At 38.8% G+C, this 21,388-nt stretch overlaps 1 protein-coding gene across 1 annotated transcript in view; it reads right to left on the reverse strand.

Moving 5' to 3' along the window:
- The window catches only part of ANO2 (anoctamin 2), a 196,412-nt gene that overhangs the window by 1,071 nt on the left and 173,953 nt on the right, over positions 1-21,388 (reverse strand). The window contains exons 21-24 of the mRNA XM_069863875.1: positions 8,792-8,944; positions 8,631-8,683; positions 6,513-6,694; positions 832-937 (exon numbers count right to left, since the gene is read on the reverse strand). Coding sequence (XP_069719976.1) covers positions 832-937; positions 6,513-6,694; positions 8,631-8,683; positions 8,792-8,944 — 494 coding nt within the window. The remainder of the gene's footprint in view (positions 1-831; positions 938-6,512; positions 6,695-8,630; positions 8,684-8,791; positions 8,945-21,388) is intronic.

The following is a 21,388-nucleotide window of genomic DNA, read 5'->3' on the forward strand; positions in this document are numbered from 1 at the left end:
ACATTTGCTGACAAGGCTACTACCATGAAGCCTTTGTCCCCATCTGAGGCATTGGAGCTAATTAACCAGGGAATGTGCTCTGGCAGAACAACAGGCAGGCTATTTGTAGCCCAGCATAACCAATTGCTTTCAAACATATTGCAGACAGTGATGGAAAATTACTGAAGACAGAGCAAAGAAACAGAAGAGTCAACATAAACCAGGCAAGACTCACCATCAGACTTAAGAATATCTGATACATGAGGAGAAAAGTTTGGCAGATGGATGGACCTAATTTGATTGTGGAGGGATCCCAGGTCATGGAGGAGAGCAGAAGGCTTCTGCCATTTGGAACACAAGCCATAATAGTAAATCCCTTGGCAATGAATTCTCCGCACTGGGGAGAATTTACTCCATTTAGTTGTAGAAAGTAGCAATAGACCTTGGATTTATTACTTCTGTTTATTTCTTGCTTTGGGTAAAGAACAGGATTTAACAACCCCCTATGTTATTGATGGGCTTTTTACAAGTGGTGCTCCGAGAGTGCAGAAGCTGACAGAGTCCACTTAACTGAAACATTCAAGAGCCTGGGGTGTCTTGGGCTTCACTGCTAGTGCCAGGGGCTAATGCAGGCTGTGGGGTTTCCCTTCCAATGAAGGGAGGAGAAACATCTGCTGAGGAAATGTGTCACAGTGCTCCGAAAGGAGAACATCTGATACAGCTCACTGGCACCTAAGCACGCACACCAGGCAGAAAAACTCTATTGGACAGGGGCTTTTTTTGTCACATGCATTTCAATCCATTTATTATGGTATTTCTGTGACTGAAATTGCAGCAACTCAACAGACTTACCTGAAACAGAATAACAAAAGCCAAGCGAGCAGATAAGACTGCCCAGTACTGTTTAGAAAACTCATATCGATTTTTGGACCAAGGTGGCTCTCTGTAGTCTTTGAACCTGTCAATGGAGACAGCTTAGTTATCACACAGTTCCAGCAAACTCTTCCTGAACCAGTTGCTTTGATTAACATGATTTTCCAATCATAAAGCCTAAATAATCAGATCCTCCAGATGTACCTATTTCAACCCTTATTATGAAATACAACTCCAGAATTAGAGCTGGACTATGTCCACTAAATTTGGCAAGCTTAGTCTGGTTTTCAGAGTTGTATGTAAAATCAGAATATTGTTCTAATGCTGGAAATTTCAAGATTTTCCAGGATTTACAAAAATGCCCTCGCATTTTTTTTTTTTTTGTTAAGGTTAAATTCATCTCAGTGTACAGGGAATAAAATGTAAAATTAAAGCATAGAGATAGTCCAAGATATTTTCACACTAAAGGAGTTACACGTGTACTCATCTCACCTAAACCTTGACTTAGGGAATAATTCAGTCTATGTAAAATCTGACTCACACTTCAGTGTTTTCTGTCTTTGCATTAACGACAGGGGGAGCCATGGGGAAGGCACTTCCTAAATTGACTATCTGGCCTTAGACAGGATAAAGCAAAGCCTTAGTAGTTTGGTGTAAAAAATGATGCTTTTAGTGTTATCATCAATCATTTGCAAACAACAGGCTAATAAAAGTCACAGATGCTCCTAAATTGGAAAGTTTTGCAAACAGCAGGAAACACAGAGAGCAATAAGAAATACAGACAGGAAACACAATGAGAATTATCTGGGGAAATGGAAAATAATTAAAAATAAAACAATTTAAGGATCTTTGAAAGGATAGATTTTGAAATAAAATGCAATGAAAGTAGCTTGGGGCTTACAGTGGCTGGCAAGTTAGCACAAGTCTGAAATACGGCAGCAGGACAGTATGACTTGTGGATATATAAACAAAAGGCATGATGGTGCTGAGGGGTATTAGCTCTTCTCTGAACAGCTCAGGTAAAGCCACACCTGGAATGCTGCATTCAACCATTCAACTGTGGGTATTTCAGAGGGAAAGGAAAAAAAAAAAAGGAATAAAAAAAAAAGAAAAAAAAAGAACAAGAAACAGCACCAAATTGAAGGCAGTTCAGCAAAACAATCCAGGGGCTGATGAGACTGACTCACCAGAAAAGATTAAAGAAGAGTACATGTATTTCTCCATTTTGGTAAGTAACAGCCACAGTTAGACATGATAACCATGCACAAATTGTGCCCTTAGGACTGAAAGGGATAATTTAGTGCTGTTCACAGTGTTTGACTAGGAGTAATGGGATGAAATTAAGAAAGGGGAAAATCTGTTTTGAATACCACAAAACCCTTCCTGACAGCAAGATTCATTAGACTGTGGAAAAGCCTCCATAGGGGGTAATGGAGGATGTTCATATATAAAATCTGTCAGCTTCAGTTTGCAGGTGCGCTTACAAAATTACCTTCAGGTTCTATCCACATGGCTTTGCATGTTAAATTACACATTTACAATCCACACAACCCTCTATGTGCTGCTCTTCCCCCCTGCCCTTCCCAAGAAAGTCAGTCTGAAATACTGTATGTAATTCTGTGCTGCACCTCTGGAGACAAAAGACAGAAGTTACAACTCACGATGGGGAGAGGGAGAAGAGAGAAGAGGAGGAGAAAACAACTTGAAATGAAGGCCTGTATTAATTTCTGGAAGCACTCTCTGGACTGTGCTAGACCGTAGGTTTGTTCAGTAGTATTTGCACAACAGCCAAGCTCTCTGTCCTGTCTTACGTGGGATTCTTCTTTGGTCCTGTGTTGTGCCTACACTGTGAGATTCCCCTTCTGGTACCTTTCTGTACAATGTAGACTCCTGTGTGTTGCTCAAATCTGCTTACGAGGGCTGACCCAGTGTCTGTTCCCTTGTATTTAACTTGCTTGAACATCAAATCCACTGAGTTTGTTGTGGATTTTGCATAGCTCTATAAATCAATCTCAGTCTTGAAACAGAGTCCAAGTTCACCTGGAAAGGTCACCAACTGTGGTGGGTTTTCCATTTAATATACTTTGAGTTTCACAAACTCTGTAAGTGTTGCAGGACATCAGACCCCATGGAAATCTGAATTGGCCCAGCTGGAAATCACACTGCTTATGATGCCTGAATCTGCATTCAACATATCACTAGCAGATGATTTATTGGGAAGGGAGATGTTATCAGAGCTACAAACAAGATAGCCAGGCTTCCTCCCATCTCCCTTCTTAATTATTCTATGGCACATGGGATTTAAAGTGCGATAACTTGGCCCTGTTCTTACTACTATATTCTACAGGTAGTTTCTTTTTAAAAAAGACCATCTCTTTTAAAGATAAATATTCTTAAAATATTTTATTCAGCATGCATTGTAGGAACAGCAAATGACCAGTGCTGCAAAGGCTATTGTGTTTCAAAGATACCAAACAATTCTAATTCCCCTGAAACCAGATAGGAATATGAAGTATTTGTATTGGTTTAAGAATAGAGGACGGAAAAGTTCTGAGGGACAAAAGAAAAATGCATTCTGAATGTAGAGAGATGTTGGAGAAGTGAGGGTGGATGGAGAGGACTAGGCAAGACTTAGACAAAACTGAACTAAAACTAGAGCTAAGAGAAATTTGCTAGTATACTTCACAAGTATATTCGAGGGGAAGACTGATAGAAAAAAATCAAGACTTACATCTAGGTGTAACTATAAATCAGTCTAAATAAATTGATCTGTTTAGTTTCCTTTTTCAGATATTTTTTGGCAAGAAATTGAAGAAAACATGCCTGAATCACAAGGAAGTAGTGCTTCAGCAATGCAGGGGTATATAAGAATTGTTAATGGAAAAATGTTAGAATCCACAGTTGATCGCTGGAAGAAGATGAGATGAATCCCACGGCATTAAGAAAATTAATTCCTTCAAAGACACTTCAGAAATCTGCTGAATATTGGAGCAGACTTGTGTTAAGGGGAAAATCCCTTTAATGATTCCATATCTGCTGCTTTCTTCTTGTCAGTGTGATCAGCATGCTTTCATGTACTCCATTATTATACCAGATTATAAAGATTAAAAGGGCTAACCCAATAAAAGCATCACATAATTTAGCAAGGTTTACTTTTAATTTGTCTTTAAATACATAAAACTTGGTTTGCTCTGAAAAAAAAGTTATTATAACTAATGTTATGCATCAGAATGGCATTACAGCAATGTTTATTTGGAAGCAGCGTTAGACTGTTCACAGCATTGTAGAAAATGCTGCTCAAAATATTCAAGGAATGTGTTCTGGATGTACGGTGGGAGGATTGTTTCTGACTGGTTGTGGTTATTTTTAAGATACCTTAATCTCTGGTAATGCCCGTAAGGAGCAAAATGCAGGCTTATTGTGACCACATTTATCTCTAAAGGTCACAGAAATCTAAGAATAAGAGAGGTCAGCTTGTTCCCAACATATTTGCCAGAAACAGAAAAGCAGATTTTATTTCTAGTTTAAAGGGCTGTGTTTGTTGCCTGTCTCTTGGGACACAAGCTAGATACCCCATATTTTATGACTGTGATGGTTCTGTCCAAAGCTGAAATTTTGATAAGATTCAAGTGACGTGGGTGATAATGAGAAACAGTGAATATGGATGATGTCTTTTCCTAATTGTTTCCTGATAAGAGAACAGGAATGCTCTTATAGTTGTTTCTCATTCAGACTAGTACATGGTGAAATATTTAGTATATTCTTCCTGTTTACAATCAAATTGTTCCTTTTTTCCTCAGTAGCATAGACTTGATATTATGAAGCAAGGGCAACTTTTGTATTCTCTCTGCATTTACCCTCCTTCCAGGGAAGCAACTGAAATGCATAATTTTTGTGGGTTATAGTTGGGTGAGAAAAAATACCTTGCTTAGAGCCAGTAGTATGCTAAGTATGACTAAAGTTTTCTTGCACAGGAGCAGGAGGTAAACGTGGGCAAGCCACATTGAATAATGTCAACTTTAAGACTTGAAAATGATTACATTACAATATCTAATATAGTCTCTAAGATGGATATTGATTTGTAGGCCTCACTGAAGAACTTTCATCCACCCATTTTCAAAATATTTGAGCAAAACTTCTTATTCCCTAATAAAATCAGAATGGAAATAAAACACCATTTTGTTGAAGATAACAATGTAGTCTACATCTAGAAATGTGCAGCCGTTTAGAAGTACATGAAGGTTTTTGGCTCCTTCAGAACCTAGCTGGAATATAATCCTTTAAATAATCAGTGAAAAGAAGTGAACTGTTCTGAATGGCAATTTATAGCATCTGTTAGAAGGATAATTTAAAAGGAAATTTATCTCTTTGCTTCTAAGTTGCTAGTTGTTTGAACACATATTTCTCAACAACAATGAATTCAAGTGAGTGAGAGGAAAGAAGAAAGAGTTCTGAAGGTCTAACCAGAAATATCACTACTAAATATCACTACCTGATATTTACAATATCTACAATGCTAGCAGTATTTTCTGTCCGTATCTGAGTATTCAAGATGCCAGTATAGCAAGAAAAGGCCAATCTGATGCTGGATGGTAGGTGAATGTCACCTCAAAGATTGGTCTCATCCTTCTGTTCTACTTGGATTTTGGGCCTTTGCATTGACTCTAATGTTGAGAGAATACAGTACTATATTTTGGGAAACCCACCGTTGTCACCTTAGTCGAAAATTGTTCTCAGAGTTAAAATACACAATGAAAGGCATGAGCCTGAGAAAGGAGCCTGGGAAAGTCAGAGGTGAAACTAGTTTTAGAACCAGGGCAAGTTCAGATGGCAACTGTCAGGAGCACTAGATTCAAAACCCTTGCCATGCATCAGAAGAAGACAGTGAACATACACAAATATATTACTCACCAAAACAAAGGAGACCAACTAAAGACCTCTGTGTAGCAAAAAAACATGTAAATGAAGGCTATACTTTGAAAGAAAATTGAACAGCATGTTTTGTGATGATTTCTTGCCATTGCAGAGGCTAAGCACAGTGCAATTTCAAGAGAGTTGAAAAGGAAGAGGCAGGCTGCTGAATATATCACTGACCCAAGGAGCCAGTTTTGAACAGCCTTGAGTTGTACTGCCTTAAAACAGCTCTTCGGATTTCTACATATTTTTATAAAAAAACAAGATTATTTTGATAGCCCTGGGACTACTCCATAGTTATCTGCACTACAGGAACTGTGCACTTGACGTGTTGGACATATTGTGAATTGAGCCTTGTTTCACCCCTGTAGATGAGGAAAGGATGTAAAAAATGTGCAGAATATATTGACAACTCACATCTCATGAAGTAAAAGTGGACATAATAACGAAATAGAAATTAGCGGGGGTCTATTTTAAAAACTCATTGTTTTCAATGAAAGTTATTTTTTTTGATAAAGCAAGGGATTCTTTATTTAAGTTCACTTAAATTGTTGATTTTGCCTTTTAATGCACTAGGAAAATGCTTCTAAGAACCTTCTGAAATAGTGAGACTATTCTAAAAGCTGTGCTTTTAAAACCATCCTTGTAAAGGTACAAATATCAGTTCCCACTTGGAAAAAATCTGTCTCACAAAAGGCCCAAAGAAATTACTTTGCCTACGCAAACTGTCATTAGAAGTACTTTACCTGCAGAATAAAACATCCTGGGCAAACAGGGAGTTTTCTGGCTGTGTTCCAGCCTTGAGATGACTGACATTGAAGTATGAGAGCGTGTGATTTATGAAGCCATGCATGGTTCCATTTTGACTGTATGCATATTGATACATAAGGCGTGGAATAAAATCAGATGTGACAGCAATTACAAAAGCCTGAGAGATGAAAAAACATGAGCGAAAAGATAGCAATGTGAATCTTTTGTCTAATATGTTACAGATTAATTAAATTCAGTTGATAATATCAAAATAAGTTTAAATTCAAGTAAATTCAATTAAGTTTAGAGGGGTTATAAAGTGAGAGTTAAATGACCAGAACTGGTACAGAACACATACTTCTATAAATGCACAGTGACTTGCTCTGTCTCTCCAGGGGAAGGATGTAGTTAGGGAAATAGAATATTTCTTAGATTGTAGAGCAGCAAAAACAATTAATGCACTGTATATCTCCCCAACTCTTTCCATCCCTTGAGACACTAGGAGGTTTATCATTAATTTTAAAAAGCGTCAACACAACATGATAGCTAGCTGGTATAATTTGAAGTATAATTTGTTTTAGTTACACAATGTTAGCTGAGATAAACCAGATGTGTGTAAGATAGTCATCTTCTATTTTCCCCTCTGCATCGGGATTTACACATCTGACATGGATGGAGCTCGTGCTGCTGTAAAGCTGGTCTAATTGTGAAGAGAATTAGGGACAGAAGTACCTAGATCATAGCCATAAGAAATCATTAAATAAATTTAAAATTATATTTTGCTAAATAATTCTTCTGTATCAATATTATTCACCTGGAACAGCAGAACTGGGGTTTCAGGTTTTTTTTTTTTAATTGAGTATGTACATATTTATGTTTCTGTCAAGAAAAAGTAGCTAACTAACCAATATTTTAATGAAATCCCCAGGAAATAGAACTGCTCAGATTTTGTTTAACACAGAAAATAACCAAGTATCATAAATCTCAATGTCTATCCAGATAAAACTGAGAAGGTACAGAGTTTTGTTCATCCAGCACACATCAGCACTGGAAACCTGAAATCCATGCTTGACAGCAAAATTACGGGTATATGCAGGGCTGCACAGATTTCATACCTTAATTCTTGGAAACTGCCAAGCCATAAGTGAACAATGCTCCACCCAGGTCAAACAACACTGCTTCTCTAAAGGCATCATTGTTTTCCCAGTCATAATGATAGCTTACATATTGCTACAAAGTGTTGTGCTGGAAGCTATTCTTCAAGATAAACTGCATAACACTTCTGCACAAGTTTCCCCTTCATTTGTAGCAATCATCTGCCTTTCTGAAGTGCTTTCAATTCTTTGATATTTTACAGTTGGACTTGATGATAGTAAAGGTCTTTTCTGATCTAAATGATTCTATGATTCTGTGATCTGGGGGTCAAAAACCCCACATCACAGTATTATGATTAAAAATCCTAGTACATGAGGTTTTTCTTATCTTAAAGCATATAAAGGGAAAATTTTCTTTAGGAATATATGTAGAACAGTAAACTTAATATATCTGTATACCAGACACATATTTATTTAGTCATTCATTTCCTGTGAAAGAATGTATTTTTCCATTAAGATTTTGTAGCTTGGGGAATGAGGAACTCAATTCAGAAATAAAAAGCTACTTTTAAAGAATACTCACTCTGTGGGAGAAATTATTTTCTGGAATATAATTGTACCTGTATTTATCAGAACAAACACTAGTGCTTTCTACTTAAGGACTTTCTGCTCCTAGAATTTAAGATATTTCCATTCTTTTTATTCATACCACTGGTGATACTAGCAGAGTAACAGAAAAAGGCATAGGTATTAATAAGAAGTAGATCCTTATCAAATATCTGGACTGCAGCCTGCTTGCATCCCTGTCATTCATTGTTCTGCTATGAAATATTTTTCCTACACAATACAAGGATAGAGAGAATGAGAGGAGTGAATGGTCATCTTTTTTTGTAATTAAATCCTGTTTTACACTTCCACATGAATGAAAAGGTAGCAAATTAGACTGTTTTTAAGTTACGTTGGATGGACAATATAAGCTCCCAAGATCATGATTAGAAACTAGTGTAACCAAATACTTACATTAATGATAACGGAAAGCTTTCCAATACAACTCAAAATGTTAAACCAAATTCCTGTAAGTGAGAAACAGAACTTATTAATGGCCTTACTATCTCTTTTTCTTCTTCCTTACTGATTTTTTTTTGTGTTATCTTCACTGTAATATTTTTCTCATTACTTACCTATATCTTTTGCTCTTACTGTGTCTGGCCTCCTCAGTTCAGTAACGAACTTTTTTGCATCAAGACGGACTTCTATGATGTTGTTCAGAAGAGCAAAGAGAGGTGCCAGAGGGAAGGAGGCAACAAAGAGTGTGACAAAGCCAAACTGGATAACTGGAAGAGAAATATGCAATGTTTTTCTCCTGTCTTCTGAAGGGAGCTGGTAAATGCAGCTGACAGCAAACCATTGATGAGTATTGTGGGTTACAAACCATATAAATCTCCATAATTTGATTCCAGTAACAAATATCACAGAGCAAGTATACGAAAGAAAGAAAGGTTTGTCCCTATGCTTTACAAATGTTTCTAATAATAGTTCTGGTCTCTATCATAAACATAAACCAAAGTAAATAATAAATTTGATAAAGGACAAAGGGTTCAGGGTCTGTTCTTCTGCATTTATACATAGTTAACTGATTAAGACTATTCTGTTGTTCCCTGTCCTTTTGCCTGTAAGAAAACGATACACAAGTAGGCAAGAGGAGAAAATCTACAAGGTTTCACTATTTCTTCCCAGCTTCCTTTGGAAAACTCGGTAACAACCTGTCAAGAGCAGCAACTCAATAGGTATATTTGTGAATGCATGAGCCTCTGGTGCACAGCATTTTTGTCCCTCCTTATGTCCCTCCTGAGTTCTCTGTGCTTGCTAGAATAGATACACAACTAGTAAGTCTGGTTTCTTCCATAGCGGAAAAAAAATTCAACTAACCCACCATCCAACTAAAGAAAACCCTGTCACTATGAAGCAGAAAGGACGTTTTGTATCATCTTGTTCTCTGTACCAGACTGCTAGCACCACAGAGTTCAGCTAAGCTCTGGTAATGCAATGATATAAACAAAAAACCTACATAGTTTTCTGAGTGAATTATGCCTCTTTTTTTCATGTCACGGGACAAAGTGTTTTCATGCAAACAAATTATCTTCTAAGTAGCTAAGGAACATGTTACACTGCAGAAGAACAATGCTGACACAATTTGTTTTTCTTACACTTCTCCATGCTCTAGTGATTCTTGGAATAACGTAGTAGAAACCCAAGCCCCTCCAAGTAAGCTTCTTCATCTTTTGGCTGGGAAGAGTATCCTGAACCTCTCCTTCTTTCAGTGGCACTTCAGAATCTACCTCATCTGGGTAAGTCTAATTTGAGTACAATTAGAGTCTGAAGATGGCTGACTTTTTTTCTCCGAAGTGCTGAGGAATTAACAATTGCCTAAAAGGCTGTGTCTTCCATGGAAAGCAGGTGGCATCAGTGGTGAATGTTACTCATGAGACTGAATAATTTCCTCGTAAAAGTGCCACTTTATTTTAAAGTACTAAAGCAAGAAGTCCTAAAGTACTTCTAAAGTAAAATGTACTTCAGGGAAGTGAGAGAGGTTTCCTAGCACAGAAAACTAATGAATAGAAAATAGGAAAGAGACTGACAAGCACACTACCCAAATGCAGAGGCAGTAATTGCAGTATGATTATTATATTACATTATATGTTAACGTGATATAGATACATATTACATAAATAGTATTAAAAAAACCCTGATTGATGCTTATGAGGCCCTATTTATTGTGACTTCTTTCTTGGCAAATCCACATATGAGTTCTCTTTCCACTATGGGAAGAATCTGTTGCACCTTTTGTGAAAATTATGGGTTTACATAGCACAACTGTTCACTTTAAAATAATTTCCTTAGGCACTGTTGTCACAGCCTGCAACTGACTGACTGAAGAAACAGCTTTCTCCAGGATCTTCTCTAGCATAAACTTTTTTTTGTGTGCAGATTGCAAGTCTTCTGACTGGTATTCCCGCTTTTCTCTTCTCAGAGACAATATATTTTCACAGTAAAGTATTATCTGTGTATAATATGCATGGCCCTTTGATTTTCACACTTACTTTACTTTGAGATAAACAGTATATCCTAACATGCACTCAGATGGAGCTTTTTTGAAAGCATACAAACATCCCTGAAAACATACTTTCCTGAATATTTTATGTTCAGAATCAGGAAAAGGAATTAACAAGGAAATAAAAACAGATGGTAAAGCAATGTCCCCCAAAACTGTGAAATGCTTAGAAAAATACATAGCACCAAAATATGCCTTATTTTAAGTGAATTTAGCAGAAGCAGAGCAGGGAGGATTCTATTAAAAATGAAAAAAATCCAGATATATTTGCAGTTCTTTAAGTATAATTCCTCCACACATTTGCTTTGAAGTTGTTTGCAGCTCCTTTTATTCATTGCCTGGGAAAATGCAGCTTAATTTTTTTCCAAGTTCATGAAAGTATGTTCAAGGTATGCAGAGGACTTCTGGACAATTGTAAAAATTCATCTTCATAGAAAAGTCTATGCCAGAAGCGTTTGTGTGGCCATCTTGAGATCTCTTCAATCTTCTACCCTCCTTTTTATTAAAGCATAAATGATGCAAAATGCAGGCAAAAAAAAAAAAAACACAAAACTAAGCACACCATAATTTAGATGCTTTTGTGTAGTATAGTAGCAAACAATCATTCAAAACAAGCAGTCTGTGAACAGCTTCAACAGCTTAAAGGTACTTGTTTTCTTCAGTCAGTATTTCTGGATACAAATAAGTCAACAAAGCTGCCTGAATTAAAAACAGAAGACTATGCTGTAGAGTTCAGGTCTCAGGAGTAATCTAGTTGCAACATCTTGGAGTTCTCTGGGTGCCTGTCCAGTCACAGCAGAAATATTTACAGTACTTTTAGGGTGTTCACAAAGACTGTTCCATCAAGGACAACTGATGCTAAGACACTCTAATTTTTGCTGGAGGACTTGACGGCAATCCTGGAATACCCCTTTTCCTGTTCATGCTTATGCCATGTTTCCATACAAAGCTCTTCTGTTGTTCATGTACAACTCTATGATCCCCTATAGAAGCCCTACCTGAGTTGGGTGATTATTCTCCTGTGTTTTGAGGCAAAAGGCTAGAGAGATCTGTGCCAGGAATTGGACTTCTGAATATTCAGCCTGTTTCATAGCTTTCCCACTCACCTGGCAGGCCAGGCTGGAGACAACAGCCTCATGGCACAAGCTAGTGAATAAAATGATTGAAGTTGGTGTATAAAGGGAAGTTAAGGACATGGGAAATAATGTCTTCTCCTGGGGCATCAAAGCAGGAGACTAGGTGGGGTGTCAGTGACATACTGTATTTCTGATGAGTGAAAAAGCCCAAACCACATACTGCTTGTGCCCAGGACAAGCCATCTATACTGTCTGACTTATGCAAGAGAGAGACAAAAGCCTCAGAGCGAGCCCATGACGTTCTCAACAGCTGATGCCACACCCACAATATCTCATGCAGGCTTAGTCTGACTGAGCCCTGAAACAAAATCTATAAAAGAGAAACAGCACTTCTCAGAAGCCCACTTTTCACAGAAGCTGTTCCTCTGTGTGCAGGACCTGAACAGAACCCAACCCCAATAAAGACACACAGAGCACACATTGTCACTCTAAATCTGGCCTCCCAATTATGATTAAGACTACAGATCAAGGCTTTTAAATTATAGATCTGGAGAATGCTGGGGGGCGTTCTTGTGTAAGGGATATAGAATCACTTCCAGTATAAAACCTTTGATGGTGAATATCACTCAGATTCTATCAGATTTGTATAATGACTACTGTGAGTAACCCTAGTATCTTTTACATTAAAAGCTAACATAACAGAAAGTAGTTGTTTATGGTTCTGTTGCTTATTTCCTTACTTCTGTATCAATAAAATCTGTCACAGGATCATGTATTACTGGATGTAAACAATGGAAACTCCTGTGATAAGTGACTTCCCAAGCCCTAAAAAGAAAATTATTAATATTCAGCCAAGTCTGGCTGAGAAACTGAGGATAACATTTAATTTACTACTCTTCGGTAATAAATGCATGGAACATGCCTACACACACCAAGCTGAGTTGATATTTTCATATCCATCTTCATTACAGAGATTATAGAAGAATGCAGTTTTCTCTTCAATGATTCTTTTTCTGCTTCTTCATGTTCTTTTTTTTTTTTTTTCTTTCAATGCCTCACACATTGCCTTTTTGATGGCTTTTCCTGCTTTAGGGGAAATTCTTCCAAACCTCTAAAATTAATCCTTACAGTAGTTGGCAGCTAAATACATTGGATCTGATAATTTTCTTCTCAAAATTCAAAAAGGGAGTTTTATCACCGATTTTTAATGGAAGTTGGATTATTCAATCATTTATTATTTCTCCTTGAGAAAAATCTTATCAACTAATTGCCACATGAGCTTTGGACTCTTAGAGGGGTTGGACTGGAGAAGGGAAGACCAAATGAAATAAGAATTTCAAAGTAATTGTTGATGTCATGTTTCTTCTCAAGAAAACAGTCAGTAGTAGTATCATTTCATACATTCACATACAACATTCAGCTGGTTTTGGAGCCTGTGCTACTCTAAACATCATTTTATCGCCAACTCCTGTCAGTGCAGGCTAGTTACACTTGTCAGAAACTTGCAACCAGCAATTGCTGTACATTCTATCTACTGTGGTAATGCATGCGATCTGGTACATTGGGCTGGATGAAAAGTCAGTTATAAAACCAGAAAGTATTATTGACAAATTGACACATTAACAGTGACAATTTGTGTTTCAGGATCCTTTAAGCAAAGTTTTCAGATCATTCAGCTGCATTAAGAGTGTCTCTGCTGAAAAGTATCTGCTAAAAAATACAGATATGTATCAGTTAATAATATCAAAACAACCAGTCATCAGAAATTTCTCTGGAATAAATCAAAACTAAGTGCAGATATTTTATTGACTGACAAGGTCTGTTCAAGAAAGAAGTTCAGCAGAGTCTACTGACTGAAATCAGATCCAGAGTGCAGCTCACTGATGATATGATCCACAAAAGCTTCCCTCAAAGGAAAGCTTGGAATTTATTTGCCTTGGTGAATTGTTGACCTCTTCCTTCCACACTACCAGTTTCTGTAAAATCTCACTGAAGTCGGAAGTCTGCCTGATTTTAGACTTGGGGGGTTTACCCTCCTAGGTTTCATTTTTTAATTTTATTTTTGATGTATATGTGACTTTATAATACCTTAAATCTAAATGACCTGGTCTCAACACTTACTCTATGTTACATCAAAGTCGTGAACTAAATGCTTACTCTATGTTACATTTTGCTGCACCTTCTTCAAGTTAGATGTTTCACTTTCTTAACTAAAAACTGTTGGAATACAACTTTGTGCTAGAGTCAGAATCCATGAAAAAACATTCCCAACACTGGGTACCCTGAATTTGTGTGCAGTGTCTACACTGCAGCTGCTGACTCTCCATCAATTGGTTCAGAATTATTGTAGCACAATCCTTCAAGAGAACTCGCATTGGAGTATATGAATAAGAGATTTTTATCCAAGAAAAGGGAATATTTTTTCCTCATATTTCCCGTCTCTGTCCTAGCTGTCCATTTCATTATGTTTTTAAAACCTTGATGTGAGAAAAATCCTTGAGTCCTTATTTAGGGCCAGTGTCATAAGTTCTTAGCACAAAGCCTCAATACGGCACCATTCCTGCCTAAAAAAAAGACAAAATTGCAAGCAGTCATTCTTCTCTGGGTACACCTTCCTTGGGCAAAGACTGCTCACAGCACATTCACAGGTTTTTGAACGGAGAGGAGGGATTTGAAATCCACAGGGCTGTACAAAGTATCATTTGCCCTTTCCATGACATCTAGTTGAAATGATGAGAAAGCTTCCTACAGGCAGACAAGTGTGTTTGGGACTGCAGATCAGTCGTAAGGTGGTGGGGACAGATGCTGACATGGTAGTGGGGACATACTGGTAGAGGTGCTGACTGAGGGTCAGATGGAAGTGAGGAACAGGATCACTAAGCAAATGATATAACCTAGGGTGATATTAAACGTTCTAGTCTGACAGAACCTATATGTACACTGAACAACTTTAGGAGGCCTTGTAAAATGCAGGGACTGAAAGAGAACAGTTCTTGGGCACTTAAGCCCAGGCTAGCTCTACAGCAGAGATGGGTGTAGCCCGAGTGATTGAGAAAAAACTTGAACTGTTTTTCTCTAGCCCATTTTTCCCACTTTCATGTTTGTGTTTCTTTGTGCTTAGAGTTAATAGACCACTTACTATTATAGGCACCAGCTCAGTGTTTCATTTAGCCATCACACTGCCTTTTTTTAATGGTCCTAGTGACTTTGCTGATATGGACTAGGGTGACTGCCATTTTTCAGAATCAAACTCCAGTGAATAAAGTCAGAACCACATTTTACAACATGAAAATATAGGAAATTAAAAAAAAAAAAGGAATCAATTAAACAACAAAAAATCCCAGCATTTCTCACTAGTTCTGTTTATGTATCTAGACTTAAACATAGGGAAGGGGAGTTTCTCCAAAGCTTTGGCTTCCTAGCATAAAAAGTCAGAATAAATGGAAATCCCAACAGCTTTGAAATGTCCATTTCAAAATGGAAGAGTGATATTTATAATCAAAAATCCCTTTACCTGTACTGCAAAACACTTCCTGAGATCACTGCAAACACTATCACTCAGACAAGTTGTTCCTTGACAGAGCTACTCTGCTTCATAAGGGAATGCAAAGAGAATGTAAGATTTCATAGAATCATAGAATCATAGAATAACCAGGTTGGAAGAGACCCACTGGATCATCGAGTCCAACCATTCCTATCAAACACTAAACCATGCCCCTTAGCACCTCATCCACCCATGCCTTAAACACCTCCAGGGAAGGTGAATCAACCACCTCCCTGGGCAGCCTGTTCCAGTGCCCGATGACCCTTTCTGTGAAGAATTTTTTCCTAATGCCCAGCCTAAATCTCCCCTGGCAGAGCTTGATGCCATTCCCTCTTGTCCTGTCCCCTGTCACTTGGGAGAAGAGGCCAGCACCCTTCTCTCTACAACCTCCTTTCGGGTAGTTATAGAGAGCAATGAGGTCTCCCCTCAGCCTCCTCTTCTCCAGGCTAAACAACCCCAGCTCTCTCAGCCGCTCCCTGTAAGACTTGTTCTCCAGCCCCTCACCAGCTTTGTTGCTCTTCTCTGGACTCGCTCAAGAGCCTCAACCTCCTTCTTGTGGTGAGGGGCCCAGAACTGAACACAGGATTCGAGGAGCGGTCTCACCAGTGCCAAGTACAGAGGGAGAATAACCTCCCTGGACCTGCCGTTTCTGATCCAAGCCAAGATGCCATTGGCCTTCTTGGCCACCTGGGCACACTGCTGGCTCATGTTCAGTCGGCTGTTGACCAACACCCCCAGGTCCCTCTCCTCCAGGCAGCTTTCTAGACAGACTTCTCCTAGTCTGTAGCACTGGGTAGGGTTGTTGTGCCCCAAGGGCAGGACCCGGCATTTGGCCTTGTTAAACCTCATGCCATTTGACTCTGCCCAGTGGTCCAGCCTGTTCAGATCCCTTTGCAGAGCCTCCCTACCCTCCAGCAGATCCACACTTCCACCCAGCTTATTGTCATCCACAAACTTGCTAAGGGTGCACTCAATGCCTTCGTTGAACAGGGCTGGACCCAGCACTGAGCATTTGCTGCATGAGGAGTGGGCCAGACTCCAGTTTTCTTTCAGAAGGGCACATATCAAGATTTTTGAGGGAAATTAGTAGTAGAAACTCTACATGGGTACAAAAGGCAAGGACTGCCTGTGATCAGGGTACAGCCTAGCAAAGGGCAGACCCAGAGTCTCAGCTTGGTCAGAAGTTTTCAGCGCAATCACCCATCCTTCAAAGTAGGAGCATCCTGACAGGACAAACCTCATCAGGTTTGTCCTGAAAAAAAATGGGAGGGTTTGTCTAAAACAATGTTTCCACCACACACAGATATTTAATCCATCTGTGCCTGTCTCTGCATGAAACTCCATCATCATCTGAATGGGGGAACCCAAAGGCTACGGTAAGCCCAGTCTACAGTTTGTTATACAGCTGCTTCATTCCTGGTTGAGCAGAGAGCCACTGACAGTAGTGGGATCTTGCCTGAGTAAGTCAATATGAAAATTAAGAACTAAGTTCTGAAACAGTAGCCAGATTTCTTTCTGTTGTTAATATCATGCCTCTTCTTACATCGCAGTCATTCTGCCTTTTTAAGAAAGAATGCGCGGGGGAGGGGCTTCCACTGCACTTGCTGTATTGTTTCCCTTCCTTCCCTCACTCAAATCAAACTTAGAAAAACAGGCAAATAAGCTCTGTAACTGCCTCTTGCCTTCCCATTCCAGCCTTATGCCCTTCACAACAATCCAAGATGACAAGTCCAGTGCTGAGCTGCACAAAGTGCTTCCTGCGCATGTGGGTGGTCTGAGTCACTCCGCAGCAACGCAATGCAATGCATCAAGGGTGACCTCCTACACAGAGGTCTCAAATCAGGGTGATGGTACCATCACATATGCTCTGGGAGTTTGCCACAGGTAACAGAGGGTGGAAAGAGTTTTCTCCCAAGCCTGGACACTTTGCATGACATCCAGCCACAATTTGGAGAAAGCACTATAACGGCTTTGAAAACTGGGAGATTCTATTAGTGTTTAGATTTTAATTTGAGATTCTAATAGTTCAAAACACACACAAGACTCCATCTTCTGCATCAGTAAGACACATTTCTTGCTTAACACAGAGTGTACTCAGCAGTTTCTCACCCATTATATCGCGGAAAAAGACTCCTTCTTACTCTGCCACTGGCTTTTGCTGTAACTAGCTATCCATGCTGCAACTGGTTGTATGTTCTGTCTCTCAGAATGAATAATATCAACTACCACAGATGTGCAAGGACAAGAAATTAAATATTTATAGACAGTTGAATTTATTCTGCTTGTTTATTACCAACAACTAAAAGTCCGAGCTCTCAGAGAGAACTAGCTAGCCACAAAATTTTGTATGTTGAAGTGCAGACATTTCTGAGTTATGCCTGAGCATCAAAACATATGAAAATATTTACAAGGGGAAAATTCTATATTTTTTCACCCATATTTAACTTAAAAATTGCAAAGAAGGTTGCTTAAAATTTGCAGGAGGAAAACATCACATGGGCTGAAGTAATGCTTGGAAAAATACCAATCCTAAAGTAGATTTTTTTCAGCAAACTGTCATCATATGCAGCATGGGGTAAGGTAGTAGAGGCTGCCACACACAGCCAGATCTTAAAGTGAGTTGAAACAATTCAGAGAAAGATGGTGGCAGGTGAGGGCTTCTTTACGTCAACTTAATGGAACTAGAGAGGGCAAGGTTCATCTCAATGAACATAACTGTAAAAGAGATTCACGAATTTCCCTTTATATATAATATACCTCATATACATATATATGTCATTAATCATATTGCTATATATTTATATACTTACATAAACCCGCTGTTATATAAAATACCATATATACATTTATCGATATATCATATATTATACCTGCATATTAATGCAGCTTTTTATATACAGATAAACCACAGATGGTTTTCAGTTTTTGTAATAAAATACAGTCTCTTTCAGATGTTTTGAGAATAGTGGCTTGTTAAAACGGGAGTTTTTGCGTACAATATTTAACAGATGTCTGGTTATAGATAACATGCCCATTGACAAGCTGTGGTTCTCCCTTGAATACTTTTATGCCCTAAAGCTTGATTTTGCTTAGATTATTTCTCTTCTTCCTCCTGCCCCACCTATGCCATTTCCATCTTCTCCTCCTCTACCTCTCCAGGGTCTAGTCATGAAGCAGCTATGGGGGTGAAGGGTACCTGAAATTCCAGTTTGCATCTGGTGTGAAGCACCTGACCTCTTACTTATTCCCTAGCATCCCTGTGTGCTACTTGTTTGAGGTTCATTTCCCTGAGGGCAGCTGAAGTTGGATTGTATCCCAGGGATGCAAGACTGAGTGATTTGGTGATTATTTGCACCTCTGTCCTCCTGGGTTCTGTTGAATCATAGAGATATTCCTTGGAGTTTATAAGAAACAGAATTTCGAAAAAGAAAGACTGCAAGTATATATTGCACCCTGGAATTCTCTGCCAGATGCTTGATATTTGCTCTCAATTAATTTTTCTGTGGTATACTCCTACTGGAGCAGTGGAATGGTAGCAATGAATGCATGGAGATGAATGGGATCAAAAAATCTCAGTGAAAACTGAGGCAACAATGGATTCTTTACAAGGCAGAACTATACCAAAACTGACTAACTTTGTGTTGTCTCTCTGTATGCATTAATAAAGGCCAGGTACTCTACACAGAATTTTAAACATTATTTCATAAATATCGGTGTAATTTTGGTCAATGGAGTTATGTTTTCTATTTAGCAAAGTGCAATCAAGGGCCAAAAGGATCAGACTTCCAAATTATAACTACTGAAGACAAGGCAACAGTGCCAAACATTTTAAGAGGAGAATAAAATATTAATAATATTTCATTTGAACAAACTCAATACTTTAAAATTTCTTTCTTGGCTCTTGATTTCCAGATAGTAGAAAACACTCTAGTGCTACATCACAAATTACTTACAGTGGCTGCACTAACCTCAGTGTTAGTGAGAGTTTTTCAATGATATGCAAAGTCACTAAGATCTCCACAATTCATACTTGCACATAATGAGAAGTGCATACAGTTCTTCTCTAATAGATATTGCATCTTGAGAGAAACATTTCTGTGAAGCAGTGGATCCAGCTTCTAGATCACACCTAATGGAAACCAGGAACTACTGTCTCCCTAACATGCTGGTGTGGTTATGAAGTATATAACTGGTGGCATCTTTCCACTTCAAGAAAGAATTGTTCTCAGTTCCATCTGGCTTTCCACCAACATACTTTTCTCCTTTAATGTGGAAAAGCAAATATTTGAGATACTTTGAAAAAGTACTGATCTCTACATTCTTTCAGCAATAATTTATATTATTTTGAAAGCAATCAAGCGCATAATATGCAGGTAGAAGTTATATACATGAAAGGCTTGAGTTTTACAAAATAGAATACTATTGACCTTATTAAAGTTGCTCCTACATTACATGGATTTGAAAGATGACCAAGCATTTAGCACTGAATACCACTAGTGATGTCAGTCACTCCAGCGGGGTGATGCAAGTAGAGGAAGTATGCACATGCTGTTTAAAAAAAATAGACAATGTGCTGCTTAAAGATCTGGTATGAAAGGTGAGAGGCTGAGAAGTTATTCCCAAGCATGCCTGAGATTTCCTTAGAAAGTGTAGATAACTCAGTATCTTGCTGCAGCTTTCCATGAGTAAAATTAATAACATGAGTAAATTAAATAACAATTCTCCATTCCAAAGTCTCCTTCATGTCATTTGGGCTGCCTAGACCCCTGAATTGGAGAACAACAATTGCAGGAACAGTGATTTTTTCCATTCATGGACTCTGAATTTGCAAAGGACTGTCTGTATCAGCTGAATGTTCACAAGTCCATGGAGCCTGATGGGATTCATCTCAGAGTACTGAAGGGGCTAGCAGATGTTACAGTAAGACACCTTTAGATTACCTATCAAAGGTCTTGGGAATGTGAGGTGATCCCTACTGACTGGCATCTAGCGAATGTTATCCCAGTTTACAAGAAAGGCATGAAGGAAGACCTAGGGAACTGTAGACCTGTGGAAAAATTATACTGGGTACTATTGAAAGGCACTTAAAGAACAATGCAGTCTTCAGGAGCAGGCAAGATGGGATCACAAAGAGAAATTCTAGTTTAATTTGATATCTTTCTACAATAAAGTCACCTGCCTACTGCACAAAGGGAGGGTGGTGGATGCGTTTTTTTCTGGATTTGAGTAAGGCTTTTGATACTGTCCTTCTGGACAAGTTGTCCAGTTGTGAGATGAGTAGGTCCATGATGTGCTGGGTGAAGGACTGGCTGAATGGCAGAGCTCAAATGGTTGTAGTGAATGGATCTGCATTTGGCTGATGACTATCAGCAGTATTCCTCAGAGCTCAATTCTATGGACAATTCTGTTCAATACATTTATCAATGTTCAGGATGCAGAGGATGAATGCACCATTAGCAAGTCTGGTGGCGACACCAAATCTGGAGGCACTGTTGACTATCTTATAGGACAAAACAACTTGCAGAGGGATCTGGATCGACTGGGACATTGGACAATGATTAACGGCATGAAATTTAACAAGTCTAAATGCTGGATTTCGCACTTGGGACAGACTAATATCAGGCACAAGTGTAAGCTGGCAGAGGAGTGACTTTGGAGTAGCCTTGCAGAAAGGGATGTAGGGTGCTGGTTGACAGCAGGCTCGGTATGAGTCAGCAGTGCCCTGTCATCCAAGGGGAAAAAGCATGTCCTGGTGTACATCAAACACCGTATGACCAGCTGGTCAAAAGTGATGATATCCTACTGTATTTAGCATTTGTGCAGCTTCATGTTGAATTCTGTTTGCAGTTCCGGGCCCCACAATTTAAGGATATGAAGGCTATTGAATGAGTCCAGACTAGGGTCCCATCTAGACAACTGGACAAGGCCCTGAGAAACTAGCTCTAGCTGACACTGCTTTGAGCAGGGCGTTGGACTAGATGATCTCCAGAGGCCCTTTCCAACCTTACCTATTCCATTATTGTGTGGTTGCATGGCTTTTATGCAC

The sequence above is a fragment of the Phaenicophaeus curvirostris genome, chromosome 1, assembly GCF_032191515.1.
Source record: "Phaenicophaeus curvirostris isolate KB17595 chromosome 1, BPBGC_Pcur_1.0, whole genome shotgun sequence".
In the NCBI taxonomy this organism is placed as follows: domain Eukaryota; kingdom Metazoa; phylum Chordata; class Aves; order Cuculiformes; family Cuculidae; genus Phaenicophaeus; species Phaenicophaeus curvirostris.